Here is a 12,995-nt window from a genome sequence, read left to right on the forward strand (position 1 = left end):
TGGATGAAAGATCAGTGGGTTATAGTTAACATCTAACACTTAGTTAAAGCTGTTCATGCTTGGGCAATATGGGTCATCCAGTGCTTGTCCATTATTTCTGCCTATAGGTTTCTGGTCATGGAAGCCAACTAATCATGTGGTGTGAATGACAGCCTAATTGGTCCCACTGGAGTCATATAGATGTGCCAATGTGGCCACCATTGGACCACATCTTTAGTTGCAGCTGTCCTAAATCTGAGCAGATACCAGCTGGGTTTGAAAAATGACAGCAGTCTTTATGCAGGCCATTTTTTGGTAAGGTCTAGAAAAACTTTTCTTAGCTTATATTTGGGTAATACTGTATATGGCTATGTTCAGGACAACCAGTCTTTCAAGAATCTGAATATTAAAGTTATTGTGATTTTGCAATCTTACTTACTTGCAACATACTTTGAGGCTTTGCCTTTTCCTGATTGGAGTGTAGCACTGACATTTAGCTACACCATATTGTGTTTCAATGTCAGTCTTCTAGCTCAGTTTTAGAAAACAAAAAACTTTAATCAAGAATAAGGTCAATTATCTACAGGGCTTTGCTATCAGACACTGTGGCACACACCCAGAATTTAGGAAACAACATTGGCAGGACAGCAACAGATGTCAGCTGATCCCTGACACTCAAGTGTCAGCTTCAAAAACAAAGTAAAGATAAATAAGAAGTGATATAAATCATTCATAAGTAACACTGCACAGTTTTTTATAAATAAGACACAATATTCAGATTCTTTTATGAAGTGTGACTCGTTCCTTTGAAGTCCACCTAAAACTTTTTTTTTTTTTTTATAATGGATGGATGCTCATGAGCTAATCCACCTACTGGCTCTTTTATGTACCTGCAGATGCAAGCTTTCCTTCCCTAGTTACTGTTTTTGACACTTCTTACTTTAGGGCAGCCATTCTCAACATGGGTTCCAAAGATCCCTAGGATTCATCCAGAGGTTACTAAGTGTTCCTTGTATTTTGCCTGATTGACATCCCATTTCATAGTGCTCCATAGTTCTAAGGGCAATGCTACTTGGCAGAGCCAGCATTATGACACCAATGAACTGTCTAGTAAGGGTGGCATTCTCACCACTACAGAATAGAGATCATTCTTCCCCCGAACTACCAATGTAAGGGGTATTTTTTCCCAATGACCCCTAATATATTGGGTTTTGCGGGTTTTCCTGAGACCCGAGAAATGGTTGCTCTAGAGTCACGGTGTTCTCAAAATAAAAATATATTTAAAAAAATGAAAGATTGAGACCTGCTTATTATAGCCATGGTAGGGGTGTGGATATGGAAATCCAAAATCAATTCACAAGAGTTATTAATGAATAGAAGATGCCAGTGGGTGATTAAGATGATAAAGTAATAGTTTCTAATGACAGGCCACTTACTACCCTCCTGCCCACCTCAATCAAACTTACCTTCCTTTAATTTTCCCACTGAACTCTTTGTCTGTTGGAACGATTGGTATGAACCCTGTGTAAGCTCCATGTCAGAGCTTTCACAGGGTTAATGACCTTATTTCCTCCTCCAAGTGATAGTGCTCAGGCTTGGTGATTGGCCACTTAAGCCAGAGCACTGTATCCTGGGAGGAAGAGGTGAAGGTCAGATGCTCCCCAATACCCAGAAGCACTGGGCATTTCCAGGGTGGCACTGACAGACAAACGGAGCAGCAGAGGAACATCAAAGCAAAGTATCAGCAGTTGGGTCTGGCCTGCCAAGCACTTTTTTCTGAATGGGCAATTAAACCTGCCAGCGACTACCAAGAAATAGGATATCAGGACTGACCATTTAGGAGTAGCTGGCCAGGGTCAACATACTGTATGACAATCCTCCCTTCCTCTCCTATGTAATGCCAATAATGTCTATTCTTTTCAGCCAGTCATGAATTACAACCCCTGGATGTTGCTTTACTTCATATCCTTCCTGCTGATTGTGGCTTTCTTTGTCCTGAACATGTTTGTGGGGGTTGTGGTGGAGAATTTTCACAAATGCCGACAACACCAAGAGGAAGAGGAGGCCAAGAGACGTGAAGAGAAGAGGCTGCGCAGGATGGAGAAAAAGAGAAGGAGTAAGGAGAGAGAACTGGCCGGTCGGTAGTCTTTAAAACAATTCTCTGTGTGCTGCTTGACCTAAGACAGGCACGCACTAGCCAGCTAAAGTGGCCGCTTACTAGAAGCATGGAAACCGTAGACTACCTGTGCATGGATAGGTAGTATTCTAGCTGGTTGTCAGGGGAAAGATAGAGCAATTCCTTGCAGTAACCAAGGGGCCTCCTTTTATTATTTTAAATTCTCTTTCTGATAAATGGTTCTTCGAAAGCCTGTTTTGTGAATAAATGTTCTTCTTTGGCCCTTTTCTGAGCCATGGCAAAAGTTTGAAGGCCTTAGTTGGCCCCTGTGGACTTTCTAAAATGACATTTTCCATAATTCCTTTCACCCTGCTCCATTAAACTCATACATGGTGATCTTTGCTGAAGGAGAAGATCAGAGTCATCAGACCAAAGGACCAGTTTATCCAGCAAAATTTAAAGCCTAGCACCAACCAAAACTTTTTATTTAAAATACAGTCTCAAGCAGACAAATGCACTTTTGTAAAAACTGTTTTACCTAGCAAACAATTTGTATTTCTGTAGATTATCTATACATCATGTCCCAAGATTTACCCAGCCACATCAGACAGCAAAACAAAGTTGGTGACCTTAAAACAAAAGAAAAATGTGCACAAGCTGGAAAAATGTAAAGTAGGGATGCATCGATATATCGGCCAAAAATAAGGTTATCTGTGTTTTGCCAATAGAAAAAGAAAGATACTGATAATGCTGCGTCCCATTGACTTCAGTGCAAAATTGTGTCCCGTTGACTTTAATGCAAAATTTCGTACCATTGACTTCAATATAAAATCGCGTCCTATTGACTTTAATGCAAAAACACCCCCTAGTAACTTCAGTCTAAAATTGCATCCCGTTGACTTCAATGTAAAAATGTTCCCTAGTTACTTCTATGCAAAATTGCATCCCATCGGCTTCAATTCAAAAATGCTCCCTAGTGACTTCAATGCAAAAACATCCCGTAGTGACTTCAATGTAAAATCAAATCCCATTGACTTCATTGCAAAATCGCATTCAGTTGACTTCAATGCAAAAACACCCCTAGTGACTTCAATTCAAATTGTGTCCCATAGACATCAATTTAAAATTGCGATCCCATTGACTTCAATGCAAAATCGCATTCTGTTGACTTCAATGCAAAAACACCCCTAGTGACTTTAATTCAAATTGTGTCCCATAGACATCAATGTAAAATTGCGTCCCATTGACTTCAAAGCAAAACAGCATCCTATTGACTTCAATGCAACATTGCGTCCCATTGACTTCAATGCAAAATCGCCTCCCAGTGACTTCAATGCAAAAATGCCCCTATTGACTTCTATGCAGAACCGCATCCCATTAACTTCAGTGCAAAAACGCCAGCCACATTAATTAAATTTAAAAAACATTTTTTTTTAAACTGTTCGTTTCAGTTTTCAGTCTCCATTTCAGCACTGGAATTTTCATTTTGGGTGCACCACTAATTATAAGTTGCAGTTACTAAACGACACAGAGTCTATGTACAACATAGAGTATAACTGCCCTGTATGTGACTGTAAATTTCGTGTGACTACACAAATCAATAAATAAATGGGTATATGAATAAATGTTCCTATAATATACCTAAAAATTTTTCATTATTAATAGTTTAAAAAATATACAAAATAGATAAAAATATATATGTGTATATTTATATATATATATATATATATATATACACATATATATATATATATATATATATATATATATATATATATGCATAAAAATATAGGTGTCGAAAGAATTCATAAAATCCATATACTAATCAGAAAACACAAAAAGAGTTCATATCAAGTGCAAACGTGCAGTTCATATAACCAGAGGGTCCACAAGTGCTATAGTGCCAAAAAAATGTTCCAAAGAGCCGTCCAGATTCCTCAGTGATCACCACGCAGATTCCTCAGTGCTCAGGGAGGGGTCACGTGGTGGTGATCACTAAGAAATCTGGATAATGCTTTGGAACATTTTTTTGGCACTATAGCACTTGTGGACCCACTGGTTATATGAACTTCATGTTTGCACTTGATATGAACTCTTTTTGTGGTTTTTTATTAGTATATGGACTTTATGAATTCTTTTTGACATCTATGTTTTTATGCATTGTTATATATACCGTATATATATATATATATATATATATATACATTTATTTCAAATACAAAATAAATATAGTGAGCGCACCAATCAATCCAAGCAGGCTGGGACACAGGGTGACATATAAAAACCTTGTGAGTGAAGAAATAATACGAAAAGTGTAGCACTTTTTGCATTATATATGTTTATTTATTTAGATATTGTTTGTACAATTAATGATGAATTTATGAGGTATTTTATAGGAATATTTATTTATATAACCATTTATTTATTGATTTTTGTAGTCACGTGAAATGTTATGGTCACATACAGCACGGTTACACTCTACTGGTGACCCAACTCTTTTCTTTACTAAAGTTAACAAGTACAGCTTGATCACCTTCTAGCCCCCAGACTGTGATTGGACAGGAAAGGAGCAGCAGAACACTAATGAGAGTGAGAAGACCAAGCGCCAATCTAAGTGTAGCAATGCAGTTAGTTTAATAGCAATCAAAAGAGTATTACTCACAAACGTGCGTTAAAAACAGGCATCTCAATTTGTATAGGGCATCTGGGCACTGTTCATCCAGGGTGTCATTCTGGATCACTTGTGGAGCTGGCGCTGTGGGGGATGAGCGGCGATCTCCTGTTGTGAGGCAGGGGACGTGCAGATCCTTCAGCGGCGGTGTAGCAGCGTGGGTCCTTGGGTCGGAGGGCTATGACATCACTTCCTGGGGATGCTGGGTACACACTGATGCGAATTGAATGTTGGTTTCCCTGCAACCAATTTGCATGTCAGGAGACTGTGACCGCCTCTCGAAGGAGCCGGCTCACACAGCTTTGGGACAGCTGCGGAGCGATCTGCAGAAGAGTCCTGTGCGTCTACTGGTCCGTTTCTGGTCCAAATCTAGCCAAAAATTTGGGCCTGATTCCTACCTAAAATGAAGAACAGGGACGCACCGGACCCCTGCTGTGAGCCGCCCTGCACAGCAGTACGAACCCAGGCTCAAAGTTTTTTTTTTTTTTACATTTATTCAGTTACTTCCTGGTCTCTTGCCTAGGCTAATGATGTCATATATCCCAGGAGTCTTCTGGAGGGGAAGAGAGGAGGAAGGGTTCTTTAGATTAGCACACTCCTCTGCATGCATGCTTGAGCTAAGGTCAGATGGATTCCAGTAGAGGTGCGCCCGAATGAAAATTTTAGTACCAAAATCGAAAATTCAGGATGCATTTGGCCTAAAACTGAAACCCAAAATGAATAAAAAAAATTAAAAAATATATATATTTTTCTATATACTAGTGTTATATTCGACTTTTAATATCATGAATTTAAATGAATATGAATCTATTGTCGGCCATTATTGGCACCTTTAGCTCAAGAAAAGCTGAAGAAAACCGTATCCCCTTGAATTCTATGTATGTCTTCACTCTGGTCCGTTGCACTTCTGTTGGGGTGTTAAAAATCTTTCTTGCTGCATTTTTGGTCAGTTAAAGAATCCGCACCAAAAATGCATCTCCCCGCTAAAATCCCTTGAAAACGCATCAATAACGCTTCAATAACTCATCAATACCGCACCTGTGTTATGTTTTTTGATGCGGTTTTTGAGTCACATGACCTATGAAAAAACAACAAGCACAGTAAAATTGTGGTAAAATCGCTGTAAAATCATGGCAAAATTGCGTGTGTTTTCCGTGCCATTATTGGCAACTTTTTCCCTATTGGCAAAATGCAGATAACTCCATTTTCACCAGATATGTTTTGGCAGAAGAAATTTCGATGCATCTCTAGATTCCTGGAAGTAAATGCTACATGAATCAATCGCCCTTATTCAAGATGGCCAAGGCCCGGGAATGCTAGGGGGTAGTTTTTCAAAGTAATTTACCAACAAAAATAAAGCATGGAGACAGGGATGGATGGGGGGAGTTTGCGTTGAATATTAAAAATTAATTAAATAGCGTTTTTGGATTGTGGTGCTCAGCTGCAATGAAGATCTACTTTAACCGCTTCCGGACCGCCTGCCACAGTTTTACTGCGGAAGGCAGCCCCTCGTGCGCGAACCAGCTAGGGGGCAAGCACGCGCCGCTGACGGCGTGCTCCCGCCCCAACTCATCAGCAGGGACTCCGATGCACGGGGCAGGCGGCTCCGATCGTTCCCCCGCTGAGAGAGAATAACGGTCAGCTGTTGTAAACACATCTGACCGTTCTTCTCTCTGGAATGATCACAGAGCCCCTGTGATCCTTCTATATGGGATCACAGGTCTCTGCGATCATTTCAAAAGCCCACCCACCCCACAGTTAGAATAAAAAAAAATGATGTATAATGATAAGTAGGAGGCAGCTCATAATGAGGAAAGGGGATCAACTGCGTTGAATATAAAAAATGAATTAAATAGTGTTTCTGTTTTTTTTAGGTGCTCAGATGCAGTGAATATCCACTTTAAGGGAGCAGGGTGTACAGGATAGCACGTGGTCTTATATAACAATTGCTCAGATTTAAAAAAACACTCCAGGGGCAGAACAGGATCCTTCAAAAAATGTGTTTCATTGGAACTCTGCAGTTTTTGGCTACTCATACCTTAAAAAATATGTAGTAATTTAAAACACATCCAATAGGCTTCAGCTTTTGGTGAACCATTTATTCCAGTTGAGTGAATTAAAATAATAAAAGATACTGCGAGGGATTGCCGATTTAACACAACTAAACATGCGAGAATCTTTCTCCTTTCATATCAATGAATCTTGCAAATGCTACCATAGTATGCATCCGATAGTAAAACATGCTTTCTACTAATTAAAAAATATAACATATTCAGAAATGAACCACCAGCAATTAACGACCAGACAGTGAACATGTTATACTATTGTGCATGTACAAATTCAGTAAGCATGGACTAATGATGCATATTAGTCAGTAGAGCTGAAAGTATTAAAGAGTTAAGGCCTTGGCATGCACTTTAAAATTGGATTTAAAAGGCGGATATTATTTAAAAAAAAAAAAAAATTTTTTTTTTTTAATTATATTTGCTAATTTTTGCTGAGATAAGTGGCCTTCAGCGCTTTTTAAAAAAGGTCTAAATTGGGAAACATCATGCTTATACAGTAAATTGGAGGAAAGCGTTTTGACTGACCTGATCAGCCATTAAGAACATAAGAAAATAATAATTTAAAATAAAATCAAACCTCTTATGGGTTGCAATTGTCAGCTTTTGCTTCCTCCATTTTGTTTTTAGTTTTCTACTCCATATATCATGTAAAACTGTAGAAAAAAAAGTGCTAAAGTTGTTTTAAAACTGTGCTGTTTGTAATTGCTTGCAAGCTTCGTTATATTAAATTTATATTATTTCCAGCACAGTGGGTAACTTTACACACCAAGCTGTCAGGGGAAGTTCCTAGTGAGACAATGGAGGGGGTCAGAGAGTGGAGGGGATTGTCTGCAGTTACTTCTCTCTGCAGCTGAAACTGGGACATATTTCCTGCCCTGGTTAGGGGTGTGGAATTTTGTGTTGACGGGACGCTAAAGTCCAAGGATAATTTTACAATGCTCCGATGCCAGGTGTCAAAAAAACTAAATAAAACTCCATAAAAAGATTACTTTAACCTTAAAAAAGGATAAAAAAAATGGGTAAAGAAATGTTTTAGAACTACAGTTTTTATATATTTTTTCTTTATTTTTTTTAGATTTTTCATTTAGATTTTTTTTGAGTCAAGCACAATGCAAGTGCACAACCTTTTTTTTATTTTTTATTTTTTTAAATTAAAATTACTTCTGAGTCCATCTTGTTCAAACAAATCACTTGATCGAAAATAATTAAAAAGATAGTGGCATTTTTCAATACAAATAATATTAATATAAAACAAAATATAAATAACTCCTTCAACTTTTGATATATTGCTTTTGCAATTGCAAGCATGGAACTTCCTTACGCCTTAAACCAGTTTATCTTTTTATTACTTTCCCCTTTTTTAAATTTTTAAAGAGTTTATTAAAAAAAGTAATATATTTTTTTTTTATTAAAAATTATTAAAAGACCTAAGATTCATTCAGATGGTATCAATTTGTTTTGATGACCTCTGAAATGACATTTCTTACTGGAAATCAATTTAAAAAAATATTTTTTTGCTGGCACAAAAAATTGATCAGAGGATCAGAAGGTAAAAGAGGTGGGTGTGTTTCCCATGGTGTAGTAATTAACAGAATTTCATTCTTTTAGATCTAATGCTGGATGATTTAATGTTGGAGCACTCAGCCAGTCCAACGCAAGGTACTGGCAGATCTGGTGTATTGTCCCAGCACGGTGGCGGTGTCATGTGACTAATTGCTGTCTGATGTCAGAAGTCCACTAAACAGTGTGACGTCTTGTTTGTTGATTTCATTGGCTCATACATCCCATCTTGGTGTAAACTAATAATAATATATGATTTATTGTAACGATATCTACATCAGAGAAAGGGCTTAGGCATTGCTTCCAAAAAATAAAGGTCTTGTAAAGGTTTGAGTTTACGTTGTTCTGTACAATTGTTAGCACTGGGTTGAGTGAATATTGATACCCAGTTGTGACCAAAAAGGTGGCAAGTGATTAAACATGCCTTGCGTTCTGGGTGGACTTACATTTTAAAAAGTGTCAACCTACTTTTTTGGTTATCATCCCCGATGCCAATAAAAAAATAACCCTTATCCCGAACCTAACCATTTAGACAAAACCTTAGAGTAACCTCTAATCGTAACCCTTCAGCCTAAAATTTACTTGTAGCCAAAACTTTTTTTATTATTATTTTTGATAGAATAGGGAAGAGTTAAAACCCATTCCGTTCTATGTTTTGCTATCCGTGTCCCTTTGGGAGATTTCCCTTTACTTGCCCTGAAGACACAGCATGAAGAGATAATTTCTTCAAAGTTAGGGGAATCCCCTCCTAGCCGGTTGTCACTGGAAAAGGTGTCCACATTGGTAGATCTACCCTCCCACATTGGTAGATCTACCCTCACACCTTGCTCCAGTGACAACTGTAACATTTTGGATTTCCCATTTACTGTTTGTCTTGATGACAATGGCCACTGGGAAATACTGAGAGGGTTGATCTCTGCAGTTGGAAGACCGACAGAAATAAAGAGTTCAAATTCCTCCCCACTCTATCAAAAACGTAAAAAAAAAACTGTTTGGGCTTTAGATACACTTACACCCAACATCTAAACCCAACACTAAAAAGATTAGTCCACCAAAAAACTGGTATTCCAGTGACTGATAAACACTAGATAGTTAAACCGCTTGACAGATTATTATATCTCTGGGCAACTCTATTAGGGAGTTCCCTGGGCTGTGTTCCCGGGTCTACACACCAGCTCTGGCCATTACGATGGTTCTTACCATCCCTGCTGGAAATTATTTTATGGAGAATGTGCAATAAAGACCTGAACACACAAAGGTGGACAAGAACAACCAAAACTTCCAGGTGGATAACAACAGAGTTGAGATTAATGCCCCATACACACGTGCAGATTATCTGAAGACTTTTGTCTGCAGACTTACCAAAACCATATAATATGAGGTCAAACCTAAACACTTTCAATTTGTATGCAATCCGGCAGGCCCTTGCACTACATAGAAAAGGTAAATCTGAAGACAAAAGTCTTCAGATAATCTGCACGTGTGTATGGGGCATAAAGGGGATTTCATTATTGGAATATTATATATATATATATATATATATATATATATATATATATATATGTGCCTTGCAAAAGTATTCGGCCCCCTTGAACTTTTCGACCTTTTGCCACATTTCAGGCTTCAAACATAAAGATATAAAACTGTAATTTTTTGTGAGGAATCAACAACAAGTGGGACACAATCATGAAGTGGAATGAAATTTATTGGATATTTCAAACTTTTTTAACAAATAAAAAACTGAAAAATTGGGCATGCAAAATTATTCAGCCCCCTTAAGTTAATACTTTGTAGCGCCACCTTTGCTGCGATTACAGCTGTAAGTCACTTAGGGGTATGTCTCTATCAGTTTTGCACATCGAGAGACTGAAATTTTTGCCCATTCCTCCTTGCAAAACAGCTCGAGCTCAGTGAGGTTGGATGGAGAGCGTTTGTGAACAGCAGTTTTCAGTTCTTTCCACAGATTCTCGATTGGATTCAGGTCTGGACTTTGACTTGGCCATTCTAACACCTGGATATGTTTATTTGTGAACCATTCCATTGTAGATTTTGCTTTATGTTTTGGATCATTGTCTTGTTGAAAGACAAATCTCCGTCCCAGTCTCAGGTCTTTTGCAGACTCCATCATGTTTTCTTCCAGAATGGTCCTGTATTTGGCTCCATCCATCTTCCCATCAATTTTAACCATCTTCCCTGTCCCTGCTGAAGAAAAGCAGGCCCAAACCATGATGCTGCCACCACCATGTTTGACAGTGGGGATGGTGTGTTCAGGGTGATGAGCTGCGTTGCTTTTACGCCAAACATAACGTTTTGCATTGTTGCCAAAAAGTTTGATTTTGGTTTCATCTGACCAGAGCACCTTCTTCCACATGTTTGGTGTGTCTCCCAGGTGGCTTGTGGCAAACTTTAAACGACACTTTTTATGGATATCTTTAAGAAATGGCTTTCTTCTTGCCACTCTTCCATAAATGCCAGATTTGTTCAGTATACGACTGATTGTTGTCCTATGGACAGTCTCCCACCTCTCTGATCATGGGCCTCTTGGCTGCATCTCTGATCAGTCTTCTCCTTGTATGAGCTGAAAGTTTAGAGGGACGGCCAGGTCTTCGTAGATTTGCAGTGGTCTGATACTCCTTCTATTTCAATATTATCGCTTGTACAGTACTCCTTGGGATGTTTAAAGCTTGTATCCAAATCCGGCTTTAAACTTCTCCACAACAGTATCTTGGACCTGCCTGGTGTGTTCCTTGTTCTTCTGCACTTTAAACGGACCTCTGAGACTATCACAGTGCAGGTGCATTTATACGGAGACTTGATTACACACAGGTGGATTCTATTTATCATCATTAGTCATTTAGGTCAACATTGGATCATTCAGAGATCCTCACTGAACTTCTGGAGAGAGTTTGCTGCACTGAAAGTAAAGGGGCTGAATAATTTTGCACGCCCAATTTTTCAGTTTTCTATTTGTTAACAAAGTTTGAAATATCCAATAAATTTTGTTCCACTCCATGATTGTGTCCCACTTGTTGTTGATTCTTCACAAAAAAATACAGTTTTATATCTTTATGATTGAAGCCTGAAATGTGGCAAAAGGTCGAAAAGTTCAAGGGGGCCGAATACTTTCGCAAGGCACTGTATATATATATATATATATATATATATATATATATATATATAAAGTCAGGAGCTAACTCAGCCCACTAGGCTCCACATCTGACTAAAATACCACCTTTGGTGGACTGAAACCTTAAACTTAAACCCTAAATCAGAATTTAACCTATAAACCTAACCCCTAAACATAATATTATCACCACAAAAATAATGCTATTACATGGATAATACCAACCATACTTCACCTGTGAGGAGAAATATTTATCAAAAAACTACAGTGAAAAATCCTTGCTGACTTCTTTCTAAAAATACTTGGTGCCTGGCTGGCCTGGCTGGCCCAGAGCCTGATATAGAGTCTATGAGGCCTTTTAAAGTGATCTAAACTCATAAATAAAAATGTAATGAATTCCAGCTTACCAGTTCTTAGATGTGGTGACTTTTTTGAGGGCTTTCCACATTTATTTTTACTTGGTGCTCCTTCCTTTCCTTTGTGGCTAAACTCACTCTCCACTATATCTCCAGAAGAAGCCATGGTTGTTACCCAGGCTAAATGTTCAACATGTCTGTCTTTAGTCATTCACATTACATGGTGTATTAATGATAATAGTTTACAAAGGAGATTTATTATTGTTTTTGCTGTCTTATTGGCTTACTAAAAGTGTCATAGACACTGCATTTCTGGCACAATCAACAGGTATTTTCTGTACTTGCTGAAAGTGTTCTCGGCCTGAAAAATGCAGCCACTACATCTAAAGACTGCTAAGTTGCATATTCTATTAGGGTTTATATACCCTTTAATGACAGACCCCACATGTACACTTTAAATATGGCTACCACACAAAATTTTAATTTGATAATCGCCTAAATGTGGCCAATGCCCAGCAATGGTATTCATAGCTGGTATCCCTGTACCACCACTGTTTAATTTTTTAGATGCAGTCTGACTGCTAAGAATAATGGTTACTATTTGATTTCAACTCATATTTTTACACCCCGGTTACATACATGTGGCTGGGAAAGCAAGTTGAGCTATCTGCAGGGAAGGGCCTCTGTTGCTGGGAATGCTCAGTAACCAATCAGATACAGTCTCACGATATAACTGGAAAGAAGCCTGCAGTGAATTGTAGTGTTAGAAAGGAAGATATAACAAAGCCCTTGGGAAAAAATTGCAAACAAATCTTGCACTTGAAATTGGGGTGCAGGTAAGAAGCAATTTTTGTAGAAAAAAATAACCAAGGCATCTTAAGTGTGCCTTAATATATATGTATATATCAAACATTCCCATAGACCAGTGATGGCGAACCTTGGCACCCCAGATGTTTTGGAAGGACATTTCCCATGATGCTCATGCACTCTGCAGTGTAGTTGGGCATCATGGGAAATGTAGTTCCAAAACATATGGGGTGCCAAGGTTCGCAATCACTGCCATAGACACACTCCTAAACCTTGTGGACAGCCTTCATATATATATATATATATATGGGATATA

At 38.3% G+C, this 12,995-nt stretch overlaps 1 protein-coding gene across 4 annotated transcripts in view; it reads left to right on the forward strand.

The window, feature by feature from the left end:
• The window catches only part of CACNA1G (calcium voltage-gated channel subunit alpha1 G), a 384,890-nt gene that overhangs the window by 327,782 nt on the left and 44,113 nt on the right, over positions 1 to 12,995 (forward strand). Inside the window, exons 25-26 of one of the 4 annotated variants that reach the window (XM_082272484.1) lie at positions 1,903 to 2,116; positions 8,441 to 8,491. In XM_082272484.1, the coding sequence (XP_082128610.1) occupies positions 1,903 to 2,116; positions 8,441 to 8,491 (265 nt within the window). The remainder of the gene's footprint in view (positions 1 to 1,902; positions 2,117 to 8,440; positions 8,492 to 12,995) is intronic. The other 3 variants (XM_082272485.1, XM_082272486.1, XM_082272487.1) reach the window with 3 other exon arrangements.

Source organism: Pelophylax lessonae, assembly GCF_965119305.1.
Source record: "Pelophylax lessonae genome assembly, chromosome: 11".
In the NCBI taxonomy this organism is placed as follows: Eukaryota; Metazoa; Chordata; class Amphibia; order Anura; family Ranidae; genus Pelophylax; species Pelophylax lessonae.